Here is a 23565-nt window from a genome sequence, read left to right as displayed (position 1 = left end):
GTTTAAACAAAATGCCATTTTAAATTAATTTAATCAAGATCTGTTTTAAATATATATAGCATATACAAAGCATGCTGTTCATTTTTTTCCTCTTGATTTTATTTAAATGTTCAGGTACCTCTAATTAATAATAGGTGTTCTTTTTTGAGGGGGTGGGGGCTGGGGGTGAGGCGAGGGGTGCAACACATCCCAAATTTTAAAGCCACTGGCCACTAGGGAGACAGTAAAGGAGGCTAAAAAAAGAAACAATCCAGACCATGATGTTAGATAACTGCAGCAAACAGTGGCATCTTTGGGTCAAACAATTTTCATAAATCTAATGTACTATTCTACATTTTATAAAAGTTGTTCTGGTGGCTTGTCAGTGGGAACAAATTAACTTGTAGTTCTATGAATACAATATATGGAATTTCCTCAAACCTGCAAGAATTTTAGGATTTGTAGGACTGAGCAATCAGCAGCACACCTGGAACATTTGAAAGTGGAACTAATCATAAAAATGTGTTGAAAGTACCTCATGCCAGCTAATAAGAATGTTAGCTGTTCAGTATGGAGGAGGTTTGATAGTTATATGGGGCTGATTCTCTCTTCACATTATGTTAGTTTAAACAATCCTTAAAATAATTGGTAATTCAGAACAAAATGATCAGCTTTCAAGGGTCTGGCTTTTAGAAAACTCACAGGGCGAGTTGATGAGAAAGGTGCATCAAAGAAAACACAGGATCTTGGATGATCTAGAGAGATTAAGCAACTAGAGAGACAAGCTTTCTATATAACCTTGTTAAATATCACAGGCCTGAAGACAACAGGCTAAACCAACCCCCATGGACATGGACAATACACACACCTTAGTTTAGTTTTTGTCTTCAATTTAATGTTTTGTTTAGCAATATTTATTGATGTTAATTCTTTAATAACTCAGTGCAATATATGTGTATATATATATACTTCTTTACCCTGTATACAGCTAGCTCTTAGTTATAGAAAACCTATTCATTGTGCAGGAATAAGGTCTTAGCTCTGTTACACTGGTAGCCAAGTAATCGACATTTTGTTGTCAAGATTCACCTTGTGTTTTTTTGTGCAATGATAATAAAGGAAGTCTAAGTCTAAATGGGTTTAGGTAAAATACTATTTACTGTATGAAAATATATATATATATATTTTACATGTTTAAACGTTTGGAACTGCAATATAAGCTGATTTTTGGCAAAAGCTTTTGTAAATTGCTTAGAATGAATAAGCGTGAACTAAGAAATGTTAAGAAATACATGCTTGGAGATTTAAAACAATGAATTAATAAAAGTTTACAATACCAGATAACCTTTATTAATGAAGAGAACTGTGACTTAAAGCGTGACAGAATTAGTTATGTTCCATGGTGCCAGTGGAGGAGGAGGAGAAGGAGGAGGCGTCTGGGTGCCGTGACGCGGTTTGCCCAGGAGGGGGCAGAGGTGTGATGTAAGGAGTGGGAGGTGACAGCTCAGTGTCACACTGCACACACAGGGTGTCACCTCAGCAATCTGTGAAATGTAAAGAGAGAGACAGAGAGGGATAGAGTGGACAGAGAGACAAAAAGGTGAGAGATCGGCCTCAAGCTGCGTTCATTTTCTTTTTGCTTCTATCTTTATGAGGACATGAGAGAGAGAAGTTTTTGACCTGTGAGTGAGTTTAAACCCAGCAGGAGGTTAAGGATCCAAACTAGGGCTGGGTGATATGGCTTAAAATTTAATCTCAGATTTTTCCCACCAAATGCAATTAATCAGATAAATTTTTCCTCACTTTTTTTTTTACGCTGACAAATAACATATTCTGCCTTTAAAAACTAGCTTTGATTTTAATCTGGGAAGTTACCTTAATTTAAAGGCCAACAAATTCAAGCTGTGAAACATGCTTGTAAAATAATGTTATGTCAAAGCAAACAACAAGAATACAACCAGCTGAATGTCTGCAGCTCTTAGTATCACACAGAGAAATAGGTCAGTATCACTTATAAGTGCACATCCAACAATAAAAAGGGATGAACTACTGTCATTCTGAGCTATGGAAGCACAATTATTGGATTAGAAAGAAAAAAAATACTCCAGATCTTCCAAAAAAAAAAAATCTTCATAAACAAAATTGTGATTAAAACATTTTATTTCATTCGCCTAGCCCTTATCCAAACCAAATCTAGATTTTATTCAATCACTGGTTAATTACAAAGGAAACTTGTCAGCAATCAGCTTCTTATATTATGATATAGCACTTGGTTCAAAGTTAAATAAATAACTTGTGTCTAGATTGAGAAAGCCTTTTATAAACAATAAAAAATATATATATAAAATAGGGATTTTCATGGTCTGTTATTTAATACATACCATCCAAAGAACCACCACAACACCACAAGAATTTGCATAAACCCTTTGAAATAGTTAAGCCCAAAGACAGCAAAACCTGGACGTACCTGTAAGCAAATATTTTGAAAGACTACTGCACAATATATATATATATATATATATATATATATATATATATATATATATATATATATATATATATATATATATATATATATATATATATATATATATATATATATATATATATACACCGTCTTAGACAATGCACCCATTTGAAGAAAAAAAAGTTTAAAAATAGAAAGCTGACTCCTTAGTTCAATGCAGAGCTGCACACTTTAAAGCAAAATACTAGGAAACTGGAGAGAAAATGGAACTCTACATGCCTACAGGAATCCTACCTAGTCTGGAAAAACTGTTTACTGGTGTATAGGATGACCCTTCGTAAAGCAGGGGCATCATAGTTCTCCTCATTAATAGATGTGAATAAGAATATTCCTAGATATCTTTTTAATACAGTCGCCAAACTCACCCAGAGCCATAGCTCTGTTGAACCATCCATCCCACTCTTAGCAGTAATGATTTTATGGGATTCTTTATAAATTAGATTGATTCTATTGCAAATAAGATCATTAGCACACCTCTAAATATGATTGATTTATTTCTGGAAGGTGAGGCAGCATCTGAGGTAGCCATAGAATCTGAACTGGGTTTAAATTGCTTTGATCCAGTTAAACTTTCAAAGTAATCAAAAGTATAGTCTTCATCTAAGCCTTCAACTTGTATATCAAATCCAATTCCAACCATGTTGTTAAAAAAAAGAATTCCCTCTGATTCCCCCCTCCATTTTAGATGTGATTAATCTAACCCTGTTACAGGGATATGTACCTCAGGCTTTTAAGATAGTTATAATTAAACCTTTACTTAAGAAACCATCTATGGTCAATTATAGATCTATATCCAATATTCCCTTCTTATATAAAATTATTGAGAAAGTAGTTGCCAAACAAGTGTGTGATCACTTACACCATAATGAACTTTTTGAAGAGTTTCAATTTGGTTTTAGAGCTCATCATAGCACTGAAACAGCTCTGGTGAAAGTCACTAATGTTATTCTAATGGCCTCAGATAATGGACTTGTATCTGTACTTGTCCTGTTAGATCTCAGTGCTGCATTTGATACAGTTGATCATAATATTATTTTAGAAAGACTTGAATATTTTGTAGGAATTAAAGGAACAGCATTAGACTGGTTCCATTCTTATCTATTGGATCAATTTCAGTCTGTTCACGTTAATGATAAATCTTCCTCATGCTCAAGGGTTACCTGAGGAGTACCACAGGGACAAGTGCTAGGACTTTACCATATATATGCTTCTAATTGGTCAAATTAATAGACAGCAGGGGATCAATTTCCACTGTTATGCCGATGATACTCAGCTATCTCTGTCTATAAATCCAGATGAAGCTAACCCATTACATAGATTACAGGCATGTCTTGAAGACATAAAAACTGGATGACTCTTAACTTTCTGCTCGTAAATGCAGACAAAACAGAAGTTATGGTCTTTGGACCAGAGTCCTTGTAGAAGAAGCTGATTAGTCAGTCACTTAATTTGCATGGGATTAAATTGATCTCAGATAATAAAGTATAAAAACTTGTTATTTTTGATCATGACCTGTCATTTAAATCCAATATCAAAGAGGTCTCTAGAATTCCCTTATTTCTTATGTGGAATATTGCAAAAAAATGAAATATTTTATCCAGGGATGATGCTGAGAAACGAGTCCATGCATTTGTAACTTTAAGGCTGGACTATTGTTGTTCTTTACTGTCAGGAAGTCCACAAAATGTAGTTAAAAGCCTTCAACTGATCCAAAATGCTGCAGCCAGAGTTTTTATAAAAACAGAGATCATATCTCTCCTATCCTGGCTTCTCTTCATTGGCTTCCTTTTAAATCCAAAATAGAATTTAAAACCCTCCTTCTCACAAAGCCTTAAGCTCCATCTAAGATCAGAGATATGATTGTTCCTTATGTTCCTAACAGAGCACTTAACTCTCTATCTGCAGGTTTACTAGGGGTTGCTGGGATTTCTAAAAGTAGAATGGAAGGCAGATCTCTTAGTTATCAGGCTCCTCTCCTGTGGAACCAACTACCAGTTTTAGTTCGAGAGGCAGACACCCTGTCTACTTTTAAGGGTAAGCTTGAAATTATCCTTTTTGATAAAGCTTATAGTTAGAGTGGCTCAGGAAACCCACCGCTATCTCTATAGTTATGCTTCTATAGGCTTAGACTGCTGGAGGACATGGGGACCCTTTTTCATCATCCTGCTCCATTCTATCTCTTTCCTCCAATTCTGCTGTATTTGTTAGTTCAACCTCTAACGTTCTGCTCTCTCTGCTTTTTCTCATCATAGTAGCTTCATCCGGCCTGTTCCTGTTTGGCTGTGACACAATCCCAGAGATACATATCAGCTGTGCTGCTCCCATCAACACCTTTGTTTATAAATGTTGGCCTGTGTTTTCAGTGTAGTCCTGTTTCTCTTACCGTATGTGCTCTCTTTCATCCTCTGACGTGGGAGACGATTGGGAGCTCGTCTGCCTGGCTGTGTGTTTCCTGGACAGGGCTGCCTGTTGAGCAGGTTGACAGTTACCTTTTGTATCATTGCTTCTTTTTCTATGTCTGACTTCTATCTCCTTGAACCCCAGTCAGCCTCAGCAGAGGCTGACCTAACCCTAACCGCTCACACTGAGCCTGGTTCTGCTAGAGGTTTCTTCCTGTTCAAAGAGAGTTTTCCTTTCTACTGTCACTACAAGCATGCTTGGTGTGAGGGATTGTTTTCGAATCAACGAGTCAATGCAATCGACAGTTTATTCTTAGATAGAAATCTTTGAACCACTCTGACTGGATGATCTGGTTGAACTATGTCTGTAAAGTGCCTTGAGATGACATGTATTGTGAAATTGCACTATATAAATAAACTAAATTGAATATATTAGCAATAAATTCTACCTTTATCATTTAAAGGTCCTCTATCATGGTATCGTAATTCAGCGAAAGGCAGCAAGTATAAGGTGATATAATGCATTTAACACAACGGAACATCAATTTGTAATGAATATTGTTTTTTTTCCAAACCTGATGAAGAGACTTGCCTTTAAAGTAAAGGTAAGGTTTTTGTCTCTCTCTCTCTCTCTCTCTCTCTCGTTGCTGCCTATTTCGTGTATCTCATCACAAGATACACAAAGTCCAAGACCTCTTGAGGTCACAAATTAGACATTTACCAAAGAAGAAGAGTCATTGTCCTGTGTAGATTAGGTACTAAGAACCACCTCGTCTCAGGATACAGCCTGTATCTGCGTGGTGCAAGCTCAGCAAAGTTAAGGTAGTTGCTTTCTGGAGGGGTCCTATGTGGATATTTTCATGATTCAAGTGAAATACCAATTTTTCACAAGAATATGTTAAAGAAATGGCATTATAATACACTTTTTTTGTCTTTCAGCAAGAAGGTTCTGTGTTTGATCCGGGGTCTTTTACGGAAGCATATCGCATTCACCAAAAAAAAAAAACCCCTATGAAATCAGTTTATTTCATAATTATGAGATACTGATCTCGTAATTATGAGATAAGCTGTCTGATGTTTATTTTTCTTTGGTGAGGTAATACATTTCCGTAGCCTTTCAGCATAGAGTTTGCATGTTCTCCCTGTGCATGCATGAGTTCTCTCGGGGTAGTTTGGCTTCCTCCCACAGTCACAAAAAATTTTAGGTTACTTGGCCTCTCTAAATTGTCCTTAGGTGTGATTGAATGTGTTCATGGTTCTGTGTCTCTATGCCACCCTGCAACAGAATATTTAGGCAATTTTTTAATTCAAGATCATACATTCATATTGGTTTTATATCTAAAGAACACTGGCTGATTGCATCGACTCATTGACTTAAAAGTAATTCCTTTCACTTGCATGCATGTAGTGACAGTGGAGAGGAAGGCTAAACCCCAAACTGGTCCCTAAACACTAACCCTGAACCCTCTGCACATTCCTGCGGACGGACCGCCACATTTGGCCAACCCATACCACGTGGTGGGTAGTGCGAGTGGACCGTCCAGCCTTTAAATAGTGAGTCTTCATCAGCATAGGCTAGAATTTTGCAGAGGGTGTAAAAACGAGCTAATAGTGGAGGAAATGTGCATTCAGTTATAAGTTCCACTGGTTTGCACAAGTGTTCATCACACTGACAGAAAAAAACAATTTAGAAAAAAGAAAAAAGATGCCATTAATCCCTAAATGGAAGATCCTCTTTTATTTGACTGGGTAGATTTATTTTTAAGAAAACGGCAAATGTTTGGTGTAATGTTAACCTGTGCTACAGAGCTACAGCCATGCACACTGGGCTTCATTTTGGACTGAAGGACTGCTTTCCCTTTGCGTTGGAGGGCAGAGGTCGTCCCATTCACGTTTATGCCTCCCACGTACAATCCAGGCGCCTTAGACATCTGTTAGTGTGACTTTATTATGAATAATATTTGATAGTGAAGGGTTGGTGCTAAGGGGGTTTGGGATTCAGCTGAAAACCAGGAAGAAATCTCGAGCAAAATCAGCTTCACTGGGAGCGGCCATCTGACAAGGTTGACTGGGAATGCTACTGATCTCAACATCAAACATTCATATATTTTAAATCTTTGTAGGTTTGCTTGTTACTGGTAATTATATGTTGAATGTAGAATAAAAAATCTATTAAACATAAGGGGGCCAATACGGGGCCCAAAAATAAATTCTGCTTGGGGCCTCATATAACCGTGACCCAAAAAGATTGTGTCTGTAAATTACAGCCACCTTAACCATAAACCACCTCTAAATTGGGCTTTAGCTTTGTAATGCACAACAACTAACATAGTTTTCTTTGTATGAGTGACGCATTTAACGTGCGTGTGAATTTTTTTCCATATCTTCTTTCTTCTCTCTCTGTCTCCTCTATTTTTCTCCTGGGACTCACTTGGCATCCCTCCCTACAGTTTATTCCTTCACAAACTGCTGGTGTAGAAGCACAGGCTGGCCACACGCACACACTCACACATATGTACACACGTGCACATTTCCCCCTTATAACAAGAAACTGTTATACTGTGGAACTGGATACGGTCAAATGAACCAAAAAATGTTTCCATCCCTTCACTGCCATTTTAAAATATTAGACAGAGAGACTTGTATATAAATATGAACGACATCATTTACACAGTAAATGTGGAATCCAGAGAGAGCAGACACACACTTACACACATAAGAGTCAGTAATGGCTCCCAGGAAACACAAACATTATCAATGACAGTAACTGACAGAAGAAGCATCATCTCAGCTCAATGCAAATCAGTGTTGAAGGAAAGCACGCAAATGCACATGCCAGCTGAGCCCCTGAAACATAAACAAAAATCAAGGAAGTTGAAGAACATGAACATACCACATTTATTAGTTTTTTTTTTTTTTCAAACCCCATTCATAGCTCCTTCAGTTCCAAATCAGCCTTATACACAAATATGTACACACACAGCTTCAAAGTTCTCTTACAAAACACACATTGCAGTGACAGGCAGAAAAGCCAGACTTCAAAAGCAAGAAATAAATAAATTAAAGAAGTGTGTGACGGGGATTAATTAGTAAAAAGAGGGGCTAGAAGATGACACAAAACAGGAAGGAAAGTCTGAGTTTGCTGGTGAAAGAGAGGAAGCAGCAAGGGAGCTGCAGTGATCTTTGGAAGGAGGCTTGAGGTGCAGGCGGCAAGTCCCTCATTTCTGATGGCGCACAGCAAAAAAAAAAAAAAAAGCAACATAAAAGAAACTTTACTCATATAAACCTTTGCTGATATATAGATATATATATATATATATATATATATATATATATATATATATATATATATATATATATATATATATATATCCTCAGAAATCTCCTGCGCTGTCTTTTCTTCATTATTTGGAGAAGGGTGTAAGTGTGAACGCAAATATGCAAATGAAACGGTTATTATTGCATTGCTCATCAAGCAGCGCGAAGCAGACATTAATAGGCTGATGAATATGCATGTGAATTTGTTAATTAAGTTAATTATTCTGCTGAAAATGCATTCGTCTTCCAAGGACATCTTCCCCAGGATTCCAACCTGCTCTACTCATTAGTCATGCGATATTTTACACTGGGCACCGGGACAAGTAGTAGTCAAGGGAGGGGCACCGAGGGGCCACCAGGGTTAAGATGTGTACCATATAAGGGCATTGCGGGTTTTTGAGTCCACTTAAGAACAGGGATGAGGTCATCAGTGAGCTACAGTATGATCGTGTTGTCATGACGCCTAATCATTCATCCTCTCTTCAAAAGTGAGAGGTCAATGATAAGAGACATAGCCAGATACAGAGGGGCGTTCACGTTTCTTGTAGCCAGACGTTTGTTCCATCTCCGCTTTTTCCTCTTTTCCTCTCCAGTAATTCCCCCTCTTCGCTGCTTTTCCTCTAATTGCTTATTAAAACCCTCTTAAATGAACTTTTTGTGCCAACTTTCCAACACATTAATTAATTGTTGTAGCCAATTAAGTGTCGCTGCGCAAATGAGCTTCAGCACAAATGGTCCTGCAGGGCCCGCAACACCCCCACCCCCCTTCCCACACCCCTACCCTCTTTCTTACTGCTTTTCCTGCAGCCCCTCTGCCCTTAAAGAGGCAGTACCAACACATGCAAGCGCAGAGGGGGAGAAAATACTTTTATTTTGGCGTGCTGATCGAGCTCTTTGAACTGAATTGGTAATAAGAAGGTGAGACCTTGGGAAGAAAATACTTTGGTTTGCAAAAGTGCAGCCTCATGCAGAGAAGAGGATGTCTTTGGGTGAGGCGCAGATTTTTAGCAAGAGAAAAGGTCACAAATGTATTCAAAGAAGCCAGCAGTATTGTCCTTTCTTTGTGTTATAGCCTCTCTGCTGTTCAAAGATCCTAGACAGAGGCAGTCCTAGATTATATGAGGCCTTGCCAGAGTTGCCTTTGGGAACCTTTGATCATTTTTGCTGTCTGTGTTTAATAGTGGTGTTCCTAGGCCTAATATTTCAGGCAGGCTAGGGTTGGGCCAGTGTTTATTCATGGGGGTAAAGAACAAAAAAACAAAAAGTTCATTGTGTAGCATATGAAGTGAGCCATAAACCCAAAAATCGAATGCAAACTTTGACCTACAGGTTGCAGAATCCTGAAGTAACAGATGGAAACTGTGATCCTATTTGAAGCAAAAAAAAATCACAAATCTTTTTTATTAAAACCTTGCTGAAGTAAAACTATATGGTAAAAAAAAATGTGTAATTGGTGCCAATCATTGACCAGTTATCAGTTTCTGTGTCAGTGCTTATCGTCATAAAAGACTGATTTAATATTGGGGCTCATTCTGAATACATCAAATTTTTGCCCCTGGCACTTCTTCCTTCACCTTTGATGGGATCAATAGGAAGAATCTGAACAGCACTGTTCCTTGCTGACATCATTACATGATGGAGATGCACAAAGTCCTGTTAAAAAGCAGGATTACAGTCTTCTGAGCAAAATATAATGTGTCCTCATCACAGTAAAGGGAACTTTAGCTTGCATTTTGGCTTTCAAGAGTTCAGTTTAGCAATGATTTTGGTTTCTGGAAGGGAAATTTAGAAAGCATTTGGGCTTCCAAGAGGAAACCTTAGCACCAATTTTGGCTTCCAATAGGCCCCTTTATCATGTGCTTTGGCTTCCAAGAGGGCATTTAAGCACCCATCTTGGCTTCCAAGACATTACTTTAGCACGCATTTATGCTTCAGGAAAGGCAATTTAGCACATATTTTAACTTCCAATGGGGCAGGTTAGCACACGTTTTGGCTTCTAAGAGGGCTCTTTAGCTCATATTTTGGCTTCCCAGAGGGGACTTTAGTACTTGTTCTGGCTTCCAAGAATGTAACATTCATTTTGGCTTCCAAGAAGGCATTCTAGCACGCATTTTGGCTTCAAAGAGGGAACTTTAGCACAATTTTGGCTTCCAAGAGATAACTTAAGCATATGTTTTGGGTTCTGGGAGGGCACTATAGCACGTTTTGGCTTCCAATAGGGCATTTTGCATGGATTTTGGCTTCCAAGTGGGAACCTTAGAACCGATTTTGGATTCCTATAGGCCACTTTAGCCCACATTTTGCCTTCTGGGAGAGAACTTAAGCACACGTTGGCCTTCCAGGAGATAACTTTAGCACATGTTTTGGCTTCCAAAAGAGCACTTTTGCAAAGACTTTGGCTCCCACAAGGGCACTTTAGCACCCATTTCGGCTTGCAAGAGGGAACTTTAGCACGCTTTTTTCAAAAATTGGGCTATGGGGGGGGTCAACTGTCCCCCTCTGTGCACACCAGTGAAAGGAAGCAACATTCTTCCTCTTCCTACCTCCTTCTTTACTGCCAGCACTTTTTGGTTTGTACTCATGAGGACTTCTGAAGCACATTTTGGATAAAGCATCCTTAACAATTTACCTAATTTGGATGGATCCCATCCCAATCAGTAAAGGGACCAGTTCTACAGTGGCACTGAACCCCATTGGCCCCTGTCTAGAACCTCATACACTATATTGCCAAAAGTATTTGCTCACCTGCCTTGACTCACATATGAGCTTAAGTGACATCCCGTTCCTAATCCATAGGGTTCAATATGACGTCGGTCCACCCTTTGCAGCTAGAACAGCTTCAACTCTTCTGGGAAGGCTGTCCACAAGGTTTAGGAGTGTGTTTATGGGAATTTTTGACCATTCTTCCAGAAGCGCATTTGTGAGGTCGCACACTGATGTTGGACGAGAAGGCCTGGCTCTCAGTCTCCGCTCTAATTCATCCCAAAGGTGTTCTATCGGGTTGAGGTCAGGACTCTGTGCAGGCCAGTCAAGTTCATCCACACCAGACTCTGTCATCCATGTCTTTATGGACCTTGCTTTGTGCACTGGTGCACAGTCATGTTGGAAGAGGAAGGGGCCAGCTCCAAACTGTTCCCACAAAGTTGGGAGCATGGAATTGTCCAAAATGTCTTGGTATGCTGAAGCATTCAGAGTTCCTTTCACTGGAACTAAGGGGCCAAGCCCAGCTCCTGAAAAACAACCCCACACCATAATCCCCCCTCAAACAAACTTTACACTTGGCACAATGCAGTCAGACAAGTACCGTTCTCCTGGCAACCGCCAAACCCAGACCCGTCCATCAGATTGCCAGATGGAGAAGCGCGATTCGTCACTCCAGAGAACGCGTCTCCACTGCTCTAGAGTCCAGTGGCGGCGTGCTTTACACCACCGCATCCGACGCTTTGCATTGCACTTGGTGATGTATGGCTTGGATGCAGCTGCTCGACCATGGAAACCCATTCCATGAAGCTCTCTGCGCACTGTTCTTGAGCTAATCTGAAGGCCACATGAAGTTTGGAGGTCTGTAGTGATTGACTCTGCAGAAAGTTGGCGACCTCTTCGCACTATGCGCGTCAGCATCCGCTGACCCCGCTCCGTCAGTTTACGTGGCCTACCACTTCGTGGCTGAGTTGCTGTCGTTCCCAAACACTTCCATTTTCTTATAATACAGCTGACAGTTGACTGTGGAATATTTAGGAGCGAGGAAATTTCACGACTGGATTTGTTGCACAGGTGGCATCCTATCACAGTTCCACGCTGGAATTCACTGAGCTCCTGAGAGCGACCCATTCTTTCACAAATGTTTGTAAAAACGGTCTGCATGCCTAGGTGCTTGAATTTATACACCTGTGGCCATGGAAGTGATTGGAACACCTGATTCCAATAATTTGGATGGGTGAGCAAATACTTTTGGCAATATAGTGTATGTTGTTTAATACTACTGGTTTACAGTTAACATGTAACCCAGTAAGGACATTAATTAACCTCTTGGGTTCTTTACTTAACAATCCTATGAGTTTATTTGCATTATTTTCACCAGCAGCTTTTCTACTGAGGCCCTTTAGCTCAGCTATCAGTATATGCCGTTTAAACCAAAGCACAATGATATTCATTCCTCTTGACATATTTAGGTTTCAGATCAACTTCTGGTTTCACAGACATATTTTTTTCTAACTGGAAGTAATGTGAAGATTTTAAAGTGGCCAAATTTGAACCCTATAGAGAATCTATAGAGGGAGCTAAATATTAGAAAGATCACTGAAGACAAATCATAGTGATAAATGTGAAAAAGCTAGTCAGCAGTTCTAAGTAAAGGCTTTGATTAATGTAATACTGTATTTCCCACATATTAAAATGACAAGGGTCTAAATTTTTTTTTTAGTAGAAGTATTATGTATTAAGGGCCTTGTTCTTAAGCTGCAATGATTAAACTCTTTGTGTTGACCTCAGCCAAACATTGAATGATCAGACCAACTTCTGTCAACTCTTTATAAAAGGATTAAACTATTGAAAATACATAGAATCGTCACGGCCAGCACAGGCATTCTCATGGCCACATCAACACTCTAGTAAGGTAAAAAGATCGCTGGACATCTGCTATTTGATGATGGAAGTTGTAACTTGTCAGACGATTCCAGGTTGATGATGTAATTAACCCTTTTTCCAAGTAAAGCAGAGTTAATAATAGTAGAACTGAACCTTTGGACTAGACGGTTAATATTAACTCAACCTTACTTAGTCTGGGGCAGCATATACACACTGTTGATATTTTCTCATTGTTTTTTAAAGTGTATGTACCAATTTTGGTCTACCCTGAAGTAGACATCAATTTTGGAATGATATAATCATAAATTAACAAACATGATGTGATAATGCAGATGGAGATCTTCACATATACCTAAAAACGTATTTAATTTTTTGTAGTTTAAAGATCAAATGTCTTTGGAAAGGGGGTTATTGGCCTTTAAAGTATGGTTTCAATATATATATATTTTTTTTAAATTAAAGCGTTCATATATAGTAAATGAATATAAACCATGTATTATTAAGCTTAGTAAAATAATTTCTAAACAGCTAGTGAATCCTTGTTTCAGACTTGAACCTCCAAAAGCATTTAAAGACAATTACAAGGTCGGCTTTCTATCACCTGAAGAACATTTCCAGGATTAAAGGACTAATGTCTCAGCATGATCTGGAAAAACTAATCCATGTGCTTATATTTAGTCGAATTGATTACTGCAACAGTGTTTTCACAGGTCTGCTAAAAAGTGGATCAGACAGCTGCAGCTGATCCAGAATGCTACTGCCTGTGTCCTCACTAAGACTAAGAAAGTAGAGCACATCACCCCAGTTCTAAAGTCCTTACACTGGCTCCCTGTATCTCAGAGAATAGACTTTAAAATACTTCTGTTTATAAATCCCTGAATGGCTTAGCACCTAAATACATCACAGACTTGCTATCAGTGTATCAACCCTCCAGACCAATCAGGTCTTCTGACTCCAGCCTGCTCTGCATACCTAGAACCAGAACTAAACATGGAGAAGCAGCATTTAGTTCCTATGCTCCACTTATCTGGAACAAACTTAAATCAAGACTAAAAACACATTTGTTTAGGATTGCCTTCAACTGATCTAGTTAAACAGTTCAACTAAAACAAATTTTCTTTAGTCCAACTGTTTTAAATATTCTTTTTTGTTTCTGCATTTTTTATTTTCTTTATTTTTTTTATTTTTCCTATTTGCTTTGATTCCGTTTTATCTTCCTGTATTTTAATTATGTAAAGCACTTTGCATTATCTTTGTACTGAATTGTGCTATACAAATAAATTTTCCTTGCCTTGTAATTTCTCCCAACCTCCACACAAAAAACAAGGATTTTGTTTTCTTTATATTATGATACTGAAGGTTTGAGCATTTTTAAAAGCTGCATTTCTAAACATGTCGTCTGTGAGTTACGGTTCACTTAGAGCCCTGCCAAAATTCAAGACGTAACTAGCATGTGTTCCTAGAAAACTATAAAATAGGTAGAAATGGGGGGGCTGCGTTATGGTATCTATAAAGCCTGCTGTTTCAGCAGTAAAGCATACATCACAGCTGGGAGAAACTGAATATGTTTTTGAAATGTAGCATTAACTGAGATGTACTCATAAACAAAATGGCTGACATTAAATTTTATTTGATAGAAAACAAAGAAGAGCTGATGGAGACAGAAATATTTACGGGCAAGCTGTCTTAATCTAAAGATTTTGATGAACATTTTGTTCAAGTGAAAGTGCAAAAAAGGTGCAAGAATCTAAACAACTGTGTTTAACTTTTAATATATACAAGATCAATATTTGGGTGTTCTGGGCTAATATTTGCATTTTTTTGTTTAGTTTTGCTGTGTGTGTCTTGGATGTGGAGCCATGGAAGTCGCTGCCTCTCCACAGTGACTTCACAAGCTGATCAAACAGCCTCGGTCATCAAACCGGCAAACTGCTCCCTATGACGACACTTAAACATTGTCATCGGAGCGATCTGCTTGGAAGTAAAGAGGAACGTTTTATCAATACCATTTCATAGGTTTAAATTAAATATTCAAATTAGATATAAACAAATTAGTCACATTTATTAAACATTTTAGAAGTGATCCTGAAATGCCTCCTTGAAACAAATCTGTCATATTTATTCAAGTTGTTTTATTTAAATATCACATGCAAGTTGTTTATTTGATTTAAATTGATCAAAAATGGATCAAACTGCTTTATTTCCTCCTCAGAAGTAGAACACCTGAGGTCGGAGTGGCACACTGTGAAAATCTTGTAAAAAAAAACAAACAAAAGATAAACCTCTATGTCTCTTTAAGATTAAGATTTGCCTATATATTTGCCATTAAATTTGCCTTTTTGCATGTGGTCTTAAAGTCTATTGAAACATCCAAATGACACCAGATGACAGATTGGACCCAAATCCAGAGGGTTTTTTATATAATTTGACAGCAGATCTGAAAGAGAGTGAGAAATGTGATCAATCTGTGTCATAAAAATAAAAAAATTCATTAAATTAAATAGAGCATGGATAGACTGAAATAGACACTCAGTAATTTCACCATTTGTCTGGAAATCTACCAGAATCACTGCAGCTGATCGAAGTGCCAGCATTCAAAATGGAGGCTCGGTTTTCACCGCCGTTGACTGTCCCTGCCATGGCGACGGCAGGCTTCAGATTGGCACATTTTTGGGCATTCCCCATAAGGTGCTTTTCTGATTAATGGCACTGCCTAACTCGCCTCCCTCTCGTCACTCCTCAGCCCTGATTTATTCCTCTTGTCTTTGTGACTTGGCACTGGCATTGCCCACTACATCCTCCAGTGGAAACTCCCTGCGGGCACATTCACTATTATTTGGAGTCCCGACGGGCGGAGGCATCAGACAGAATGCAGCACCGTCTCATCTCATTCACACTGGGCCTGTGCTAGAGGGCAGGTGAGCCTCCCTCCGCCTCCTCTCCAAATGGATATCTCACCCAGCGGGCTCAGCTGCTCGCTGGGCCAGAGGGGTAAGCGGCTCTGTAAGCTTGTCAAGTGAGGAGCTGGTCTGGGTGTGCGTGAAGCCAATCCAACACGCACACACAGTCTCTACCATCCTTGGAAGCTATCTAAGGTTTATGATACTTGGCTGCCTGTCGAGATCTTCATAGAGAGATCAAACCAAGTGGGGAAATAAGTGATGTATAAATATGATTGAAGAACAGGGAGAAGCAATGATCGCAAAACCTTCCGTCTCCATCTGATTGGATCAGAATGTATTTAACTCCTATTTTGATCGGGTTTCAGGCAGTAATACAAGTATACTAATTAAAAAACAAAGTGTAATTCAGCTGCTTATGGATGATGAATCAGCTCAAACTTATCATTTTATCAAACCTTACAAGTGAAAACTCTCTTTTCTCAATAAATGTGGCAAAACTGTGCTTTTTGTACATTTTGTAAAGGTCAGAGAAATACAATTAAATGCATAGACTCTTGTAACTCCTCTGCAATCAATACCACCACTTCTTTCATAGAGCCTGCATTGAAATTTTTATTTTATAAGAGAAAGATAATTGACTGAAATATGTTTGAAAATTTTTTCATTCCGTAGAGAGGAATTTAGAAATAAGCCAATTAGACAGAGATGAACAAAAATATGTACTGGTGAAAAGAAAAAGATTGCTATATCTCCAACAACTATTTCTAATCCTATAGTGCAAAGATTACTGTTTCTATATCTACATGCAATTGTATTAATATATATGGAGGAATTTTTTTGCCCCCATAAAAACAAAATAGAAGGCGGTTAAAGTTGATTTGAAATCAACACTTATTGATTAGAAGGGAATTGTAGGATTTTTAATGTATTTTATAAAACAATATCACTCTCTTTATTCACATTCCATTAACCTAAACTGTATCTAGCATACTGCAGCTCTGGAGGATGTGTAGAGGACCACTGCTCAGGTATGATATGTGGACAAGTTGGAGATGGAAAGTTCACAAATCTGAGCTCTATCCAGGAGCGCCCAGCAGACTGCAGCTAATCTCATGAGCAGTTTTTCAAAAGTTACATGAAATCAAAACTGAACTTTTTTGAACTGCATTTAAACCTTGTTTAACCCTATAATGCCCAATGTATCGTATTTAATACATACGGTTTCTGAAATGTTTTGCATCTGACACCTTTTGCATAATTTAATGGTAAAAACTTTGCTCAAAATCCTATTGTACATAATCAGATATACCTGATGCCAGTAGAAGACTACACAAAAATAATCTTGACTTATCGCATAGTAATAAATTATTAATATCAAAAATGTATTTCTGTTTTTTCTTTTTACATATTTTGTTAAAAGGGGCAAATAAGGAATTCAAACCAAAAAAAAAGTAATTTTCTGTTTTGTTTTATTCTTGGATCAGGCTTTAAAGGGTTAAGGGGCAAACTAAGTGTGCATCACTCCGACTACACCATCCCTAGAAATGATGACGCAGCATCATCCAGTGGGATTGGTTTTCTTCTTTAGAAACTGAAAAGTTAATCGCCGATATGTGGAAGCAAATACAGCGAAATCTTAGATGAAATTGTTATAGAAATTGTAAAAGATTTCAGAACGAGGCCATGTACTGGAACGACTCAAAGGCCAAAGCTAATTAAAACCTTCTTTTGCAATTGATTAAAACAGTACATAGACATACAAAGCAGATAGAGACAACCTAATACTACTTTAAAGGTAGTATATAACATAATTAAGCTTAAACTGGGCATAATGTGGATATTTAACCACTGTCACTAAGAAATACTTAAGAAAAAAAAAAAATCCAACTGAGACTTCTTACAAATAGTTTGATTTTTGTTGCTGTATTGCAGGTTTCCACTCATCTTTTATTGCACACCTGAGCTCATTTTATTAGTATCCTGCAATCAAAGTGTTTCTTTCGCCAAAAACAGCCTGCAAACTAAAAATGAAATAATGATTGTGACTTGACCTCACTTTATATAATAAAAAAAAAATAATCCTTTGACCTTCACTAGGAAATGCCTACCATCTAGTGGTCAATCCACACAGAATCAAACAGGCAGTAAAAAAAACAAACTCATCTAGTGGCATAATTTTTTTATGAACTACCACTCCCGCCCCAAAAAAACATTCGAAGTTTGTTTTTTCTTTTATTCCGCCTTTTATTTTACAGACGTTATCTTTCCCTTTTGTTTTTAAAGCAAGAAAATCTGAAGCAGAATGGCTAATCATCACTTTTTAACACGCTTTGTCACTTCAGATAGAAAATAATCTTGTCAACAGAAAGAAAAAAGGGGGGGTGGATGAAGCGCTAAGGGTCCACAGAGGAAATCCAGGTGAACCAGTATGAGCGTTTATTTCAACTTAATGTCAACTAGCAGAGTAGGATTGTGCAGAGATGTCATTTATAATGTTTGATATAATCCTTCCATCCAGGGGCTCAGTAAAAACAGAAACCACTGCTGCATGTAGGAGGGTCACGGTTCTATAAGGGCAGCACATAGGATGCAACGTTTCTGGGCATAAAACAAAACAAATGCTTCTGCAACATACACAGACCTGAAGCAACAGTCTCCCACATGCCAGGAAAGGGCGGCTGGCGCCACGACGGTGACAGACTGTAAACGGGAGCTAGCACTAAGAATAAACTGAAAAACACCTTACTTAACACTGATAAACGCACTGAAAAGAGCCACCGCAGCGGAAGTGACAATCATTTAGAAGGGAGGGGGGTACTAAGAGTTAAGTGTCAGTTGCATAGCACTCAGTTTATTAGTCCAGCCTCATCGGTGTTGTGAAAAAGAGCAATGATTTGGAGGCGGTGAGTGATGCAAACTGAACCATCTTAGGATGGGATGACCCCCCCTGTCCAGAAACCTCCACTGACGCAACAGACCAGCTTGCTCCATCAGGCAAAATGTTCATTACCTGGAGAGAAAAAAACTAAATCTCTTTCATTTAGACATTCATTTTCAAAATCTTTGACTTTCACTACCTGCTCTTGGTCCAGTGAGTCACTGTCTGTGGCTGCATTCTCCATCTGCCTTTCCTTTTAGGTCTGAATTGCTGGAGCTGTCCAATGACACCCAACATTAAAGTCAGCGAGCTGCTCCGTGGGAAAACCGGAGGTCCTGGTCCTTTGGGAACTGCAGTGAGGTGGTGGGAGCAGAGGAGGCTAACACTGCTGGAGCCTCAGCAGGAGCTGAAGGTTTAACTGGAGAGTCTGGAACCCAGGGTGGGGGAAGCTCTTCATGGCCTGCAGCATCTACAGCCGGGGAAGGGTCCTTACTTCGCTTGGAGATCACAGCTTCCCGGTCTGGCTGAGATATAAGCTGCAGTAAGGCAGCAGCCACAGCAGGGCTGATTTCCTGGTTGTTAGGCAGAGTTTCTGCTTGTGGGGAGTTCATTAGGAGAGGAGCTGATGGAGGTGACCCAGGTGGAGAGGGGGGCCGCTGTTCACCACTTGGAGGCAACTTGTTGGCCAAAAGTTGTTTCCTTTTTGACACAGCGCCATCTGATGGACCCAGAGAACAGAAAAATAAACATACATTAACATTTAAAAAAATGTTTTCCTCTCCTATTAAAATCCTCTGAAATAAGTCTTTCAGTTACACAACAGTGACGTTCCCGTATCCACCACAAGGGGGAGCACATGACAGTTTGTTTCTTTTCTATAAGCAGACCTGACAGCAGCAATTGCTCTGAAGTCGCAACAATATTTGACTGTTTAAGTGAAGCTTAAACCTTTTAACCACGAATAACTGCCCACAATTATTCATTTAACCAATTTTTTTTTACCACATTTACAGAATTAGTACCCATATATAATTTTTTATATATATTTGGTCATGTTTTGGGAAACTTGTGCAAAAAGAGAGATGAGATCTAAGCACCAATGTGGGGCCTTTATTCAACAGTAAAGTCTGAAGCAGACCAAGTTGTGACTATTAGCATTTATTCGATCCCCCTGGCCTGTAACCAGTCTAATGTCACCAGTGATTAACATTTTAAGTAATAACTAAGTGAATATTTATAAGAAAGTGACAAAAAAAAACATGCAGGTGAGATCTAAAAGAATCAACGTATTCATTTTCACTTGATAATTTATTAGACTTTCTTCATAAAAATCCTGACATTACAGACCGTTTTTCTTTTTCTGCAAATAACACCTTGATGATGAAAATGAAGTGAAGATAAAACACGTGAAAAATGAAAGAGAAACAAAGACAGTGAGAAAGAAACAAGAGAGAGATTTCATGGGGGACAACACAGTGGGAACCTTTTTTTTTATTATTTACTTAGCTGAAAATCACTTTACTGTGTTTTGGTTTTACTCAGAACTCCTGTTATGATCTGTCCGTGTCCACAGACTTTTACCTGTTCACATGACAGCCAATGCACAAGAGGTTTTCACAGGTTTTTTGTGTTTTTATTTTTCTTAGACAGGTGCTGAAATGAGTATTTGTCAATAACAGGTGATGAATTGACGTTTGATTGGTCTAATAGCCAGATTTATTTGGATAATTGTTCATTCCATCAGGTCATCTAAAATCTAACTTAAAAAAAAGTTTATAGGTACAGTTTTCCTTTGCTTTCCACATTTTAAGGATTTCTCTCCAGACTCTGGTTTCCTTCGTTCTTTTTCTAAAGACTAAACCCAGACTTGCCCTTGGAATCAGTAGTAGAAGCGGACGAACCGCGCGCAAGTGCCTCCTCTGACTTCACGCCATTGCTTTCATCGCTTTGCTCCTCGGTTTGCGGTTTTATGATTTGACCCAGAATGAGAGCCAGCAGGCTGGCCTGGTCTTCCTGGCTGAGAGGAGCTTCTCCAGATGTGGTCGAGGCCTCCTGGGGTTCAGGAGGCGGCTCTGGGGACTGGGACATAGCAGGAGGCTGAGCCTGGTCCTCTGGAGCCCCCTGGTGTTCAGAAGCCTCACTAAGAGCTGATATCAACTGGCCGACAGTCTCTATTTCAGAGAGGTTAAAGAGCTGGGCCACTTGGGGCAGATTCAGGTCAGTCTGTCCCTGGAGGAGGTTAAGCAGCACGGCCAGCTCTGTTTGATTCAGTTGCTCTGCAGCGGCTCCAACACCTGAAAATACACCTTTATTTAGCAAAAACATGAATAGGAAACAGTAAAAAACACTTTCATAACAAATACCTTAAAGAATAAAAGACTGATTAGTGAATTTCAAAAAAATTCCACGAATCCAACTAGAATCTGATTGCGGACTCTTGATTTTGGACAAAAAGACATTTACAATTTAAAGGGGTCATAGAATGGGAAACAGAGTTTACGTCGTCATAGATGAATAACGACAGTTCGGTGGGTGAAATGGACGAAGTTCAAACCCCATCGACACCTCTTTTCTCTGCAAATCTCACAATTCTAAACTACTACCATAAAAACGGGCGAATCCAAACGAAGCCCCGAATCAACGTCAATTCGGGGATGTTGCCTTATTTGGTTCTGGCCTGTACTTTTGTCACTCTTCGAAATTTACATACAGACCAGCCCACTGGTTCACTATTGTAAATGCAGTGTTCCAGGTTGCATGGAGAATGAAAATATTTTCAGTCTTCCCAAGGATCCGAAGACTCGACAGGCATAGATTATTTTTGTCTAACAGAAGATCTCTGCAAAGTTTGATGCTCAGCTGTTCATTTGCTCTAAGCATTTTACCGAAGACAGCTTTCAAAATCTTGGAGGGTTCAAAACAGGATTTGCTCAACTTCTTTTACTGAAATGAAGGGGTTTTCCGACCATCACAACCACAAGCTGGAAGTATGAGGCTGTTGGGTCGCCGTTGTCCAGGCTACCGTCACCGGGTCGGGTTCGGTCGCTCCGTCATCAGCACCGGAGCTCACGGCTCGGTTCTGCTGCACTGTAGTCGACCAAAATCCCTGCCGCTTTTGAAATTTCCCCGGGACATTTTTTGTAGGTATGAAAAGGACGTCTGGTCACCCTGCCATATAATCATTCTATGACCCCTTTAAGATACAGACAGTGGTTGGGATAATATAAGGTCAGACTAAATCTGTATTTTAACTAAATACTAACTAATGCATGCGCATCATGACCTTTGAGGCTTCAGTTTCATATTCAGGAAAAAAAACAAAAAACAAATATATACACAGATTTAGAGCTACATTACTGAGGTGATGTCAATCCTTCCAAGGCAAAAACCTGGTTTTATCTGGAAACAGTGAAACTTCAAGCTGATTCCATTCGCTAATACTGTGTTTGACTAATCACTGATACCTGTGAGCACCAGAGCAAAACAAGCTGGTCAGAACCAGAGTAAGAGTTTTAAACTCATGAAAACAAATACAGGTGGACTTTTTTAATGCAAAGTGAACTTTTAGCTGCTGATAAAACAGTATCATTACTGTCGTCTTTGGTGGCCATTGAGTTAAGCGTCAATGCCAAAGGTTTGAGATGCTACCCAGATTCCCAAGCACCAGAACTGATCCAAGGGTGGTTTAGTATGAAGCTACAGGGTAGAAAATAAACATGCATCGTTTCCATCTAACTAAAGGTGCAACAATCTCTCCTGTTGACAATCCAGTCTGAGTGAAAAAAGCATAGGAGCTTCTGTTCTAAATGCACGAGATGACTTATCATGCTCCATTTCTTTAACACATTCTTTTTTTTTAAATCCCACCACATTCACGCAGTTCTAAGCTGCAAACACATTTTGAAAGCAAATTTGTTCAAATGTTAAAACATGTCCTTCTGCTTTGTGGAATTTTTTTTTTTTTAATTAGCCTGTTTGTTTGGCGTTTTCTGACTTATTTTTTTGTTCCATTATAGATTTCAGATATTATTTATTATTAATATGAAAAAATTGTAGAAATCATCAACAGTTGATAAAAACATGAAGCCTTTTCTTAATCTGATGGGTTACCTGCCAGCTCACCCTCTAATTTGGCTGTGGAGGGCGGCTTTCCTGGTGGAGGGGGCGGAGCTCCAGGTGGGCTGCTTTGGGGTCGGCTGTTTTCTCCACTGGAGGTCCCAGCTGTATCTTTACGGGGCACTTTGGGCACAGGCACATCCTCAGACAACCCACTTTGACGCGCACGTCTCTTCTTCTTAATCCATAGCTCATGACAGTCCTGGTGATGGGGAAGACTGGACAAAGGAAGCAAAGACGGGGGTTAAAAAATAAATAGTTGGCATGTAAACAAACAAAAAAAAGAAGATTTGTAGGCAGCGCAGATACATAAATGCCTCAACAAGATTGCTTTAAGAAAAGGAGTTAAGGTTAAAATCTTTGTGCTACTAACTCTGGCGGCGACATTCTGCCAGGATCTATGTCAGTAAGGAAGTCGCTTAGAAGAGCTTGTTCAGAAGTGCAGCGACGTGAAGGGTCGAGGGTCAACATTCGGTCCAGCAGGTCCAGAGCAGGAGTCGGCAAACTGAATGAAAAGGGAGATATTTTATCTCAAGTAAAAGAGAAGAAATTTCACATCACTACAGAAAAGCTACTTACAAGGCGAACTCCTCCCTTAGCCGCCGTCTGTACTGCTTCTTAGGTTTCATGGTGTTGAATAGAGGAAGTTTAATGACATCAGGCCACACTGCAGGACAAGGACTTCCACACAGACGGCTGCAGGAAACATAATCCAAAAATAAAAATCTACACTAAATAGAAAATGGTTAAAGACATATGATGGTTTAAATGTTTTATGAACTCTGCAGTTAAATGAGCCAATTTCCTTTCATTCACACAGAAACAGCTCTTGAAACTAGCTTTCCAACTGAGGGTTCA

The 23565-nt window shown here is 39.1% G+C and overlaps 1 protein-coding gene across 6 annotated transcripts in view; it reads right to left on the bottom strand.

Annotated features, from left to right (window-relative positions):
• Positions 1-1306: 1306 nt before the first annotated feature.
• Positions 1307-23565, bottom strand: part of cdk12 (cyclin-dependent kinase 12) — a 34949-nt gene continuing 12690 nt past the window's right edge. For 2 of the 6 annotated variants that reach the window (XM_038297332.1, XM_038297333.1), the window contains 5 exons: positions 23287-23403; positions 23081-23212; positions 22702-22925; positions 20463-20885; positions 17933-19309 (listed from right to left, as the gene is read on the bottom strand). In XM_038297332.1, the coding sequence (XP_038153260.1) occupies positions 18894-19309; positions 20463-20885; positions 22702-22925; positions 23081-23212; positions 23287-23403 (1312 nt within the window). In that variant the 3' untranslated portion in view covers positions 17933-18893. Of the gene's footprint in view, positions 1524-14565; positions 14782-17932; positions 19310-20462; positions 20886-22701; positions 22926-23080; positions 23213-23286; positions 23404-23565 lie in introns of those variants that run through there. The other 4 variants (XR_005281833.1, XR_005281834.1, XM_038297335.1 and 1 more) reach the window with 4 other exon arrangements.

The sequence above is a fragment of the Cyprinodon tularosa genome, unplaced genomic scaffold (genome assembly GCF_016077235.1).
Source record: "Cyprinodon tularosa strain WSP-4 unplaced genomic scaffold, ASM1607723v1 ctg386, whole genome shotgun sequence".
In the NCBI taxonomy this organism is placed as follows: domain Eukaryota; kingdom Metazoa; phylum Chordata; class Actinopteri; order Cyprinodontiformes; family Cyprinodontidae; genus Cyprinodon; species Cyprinodon tularosa.
This window is presented reverse-complemented; position numbering and strand designations above follow the sequence as displayed.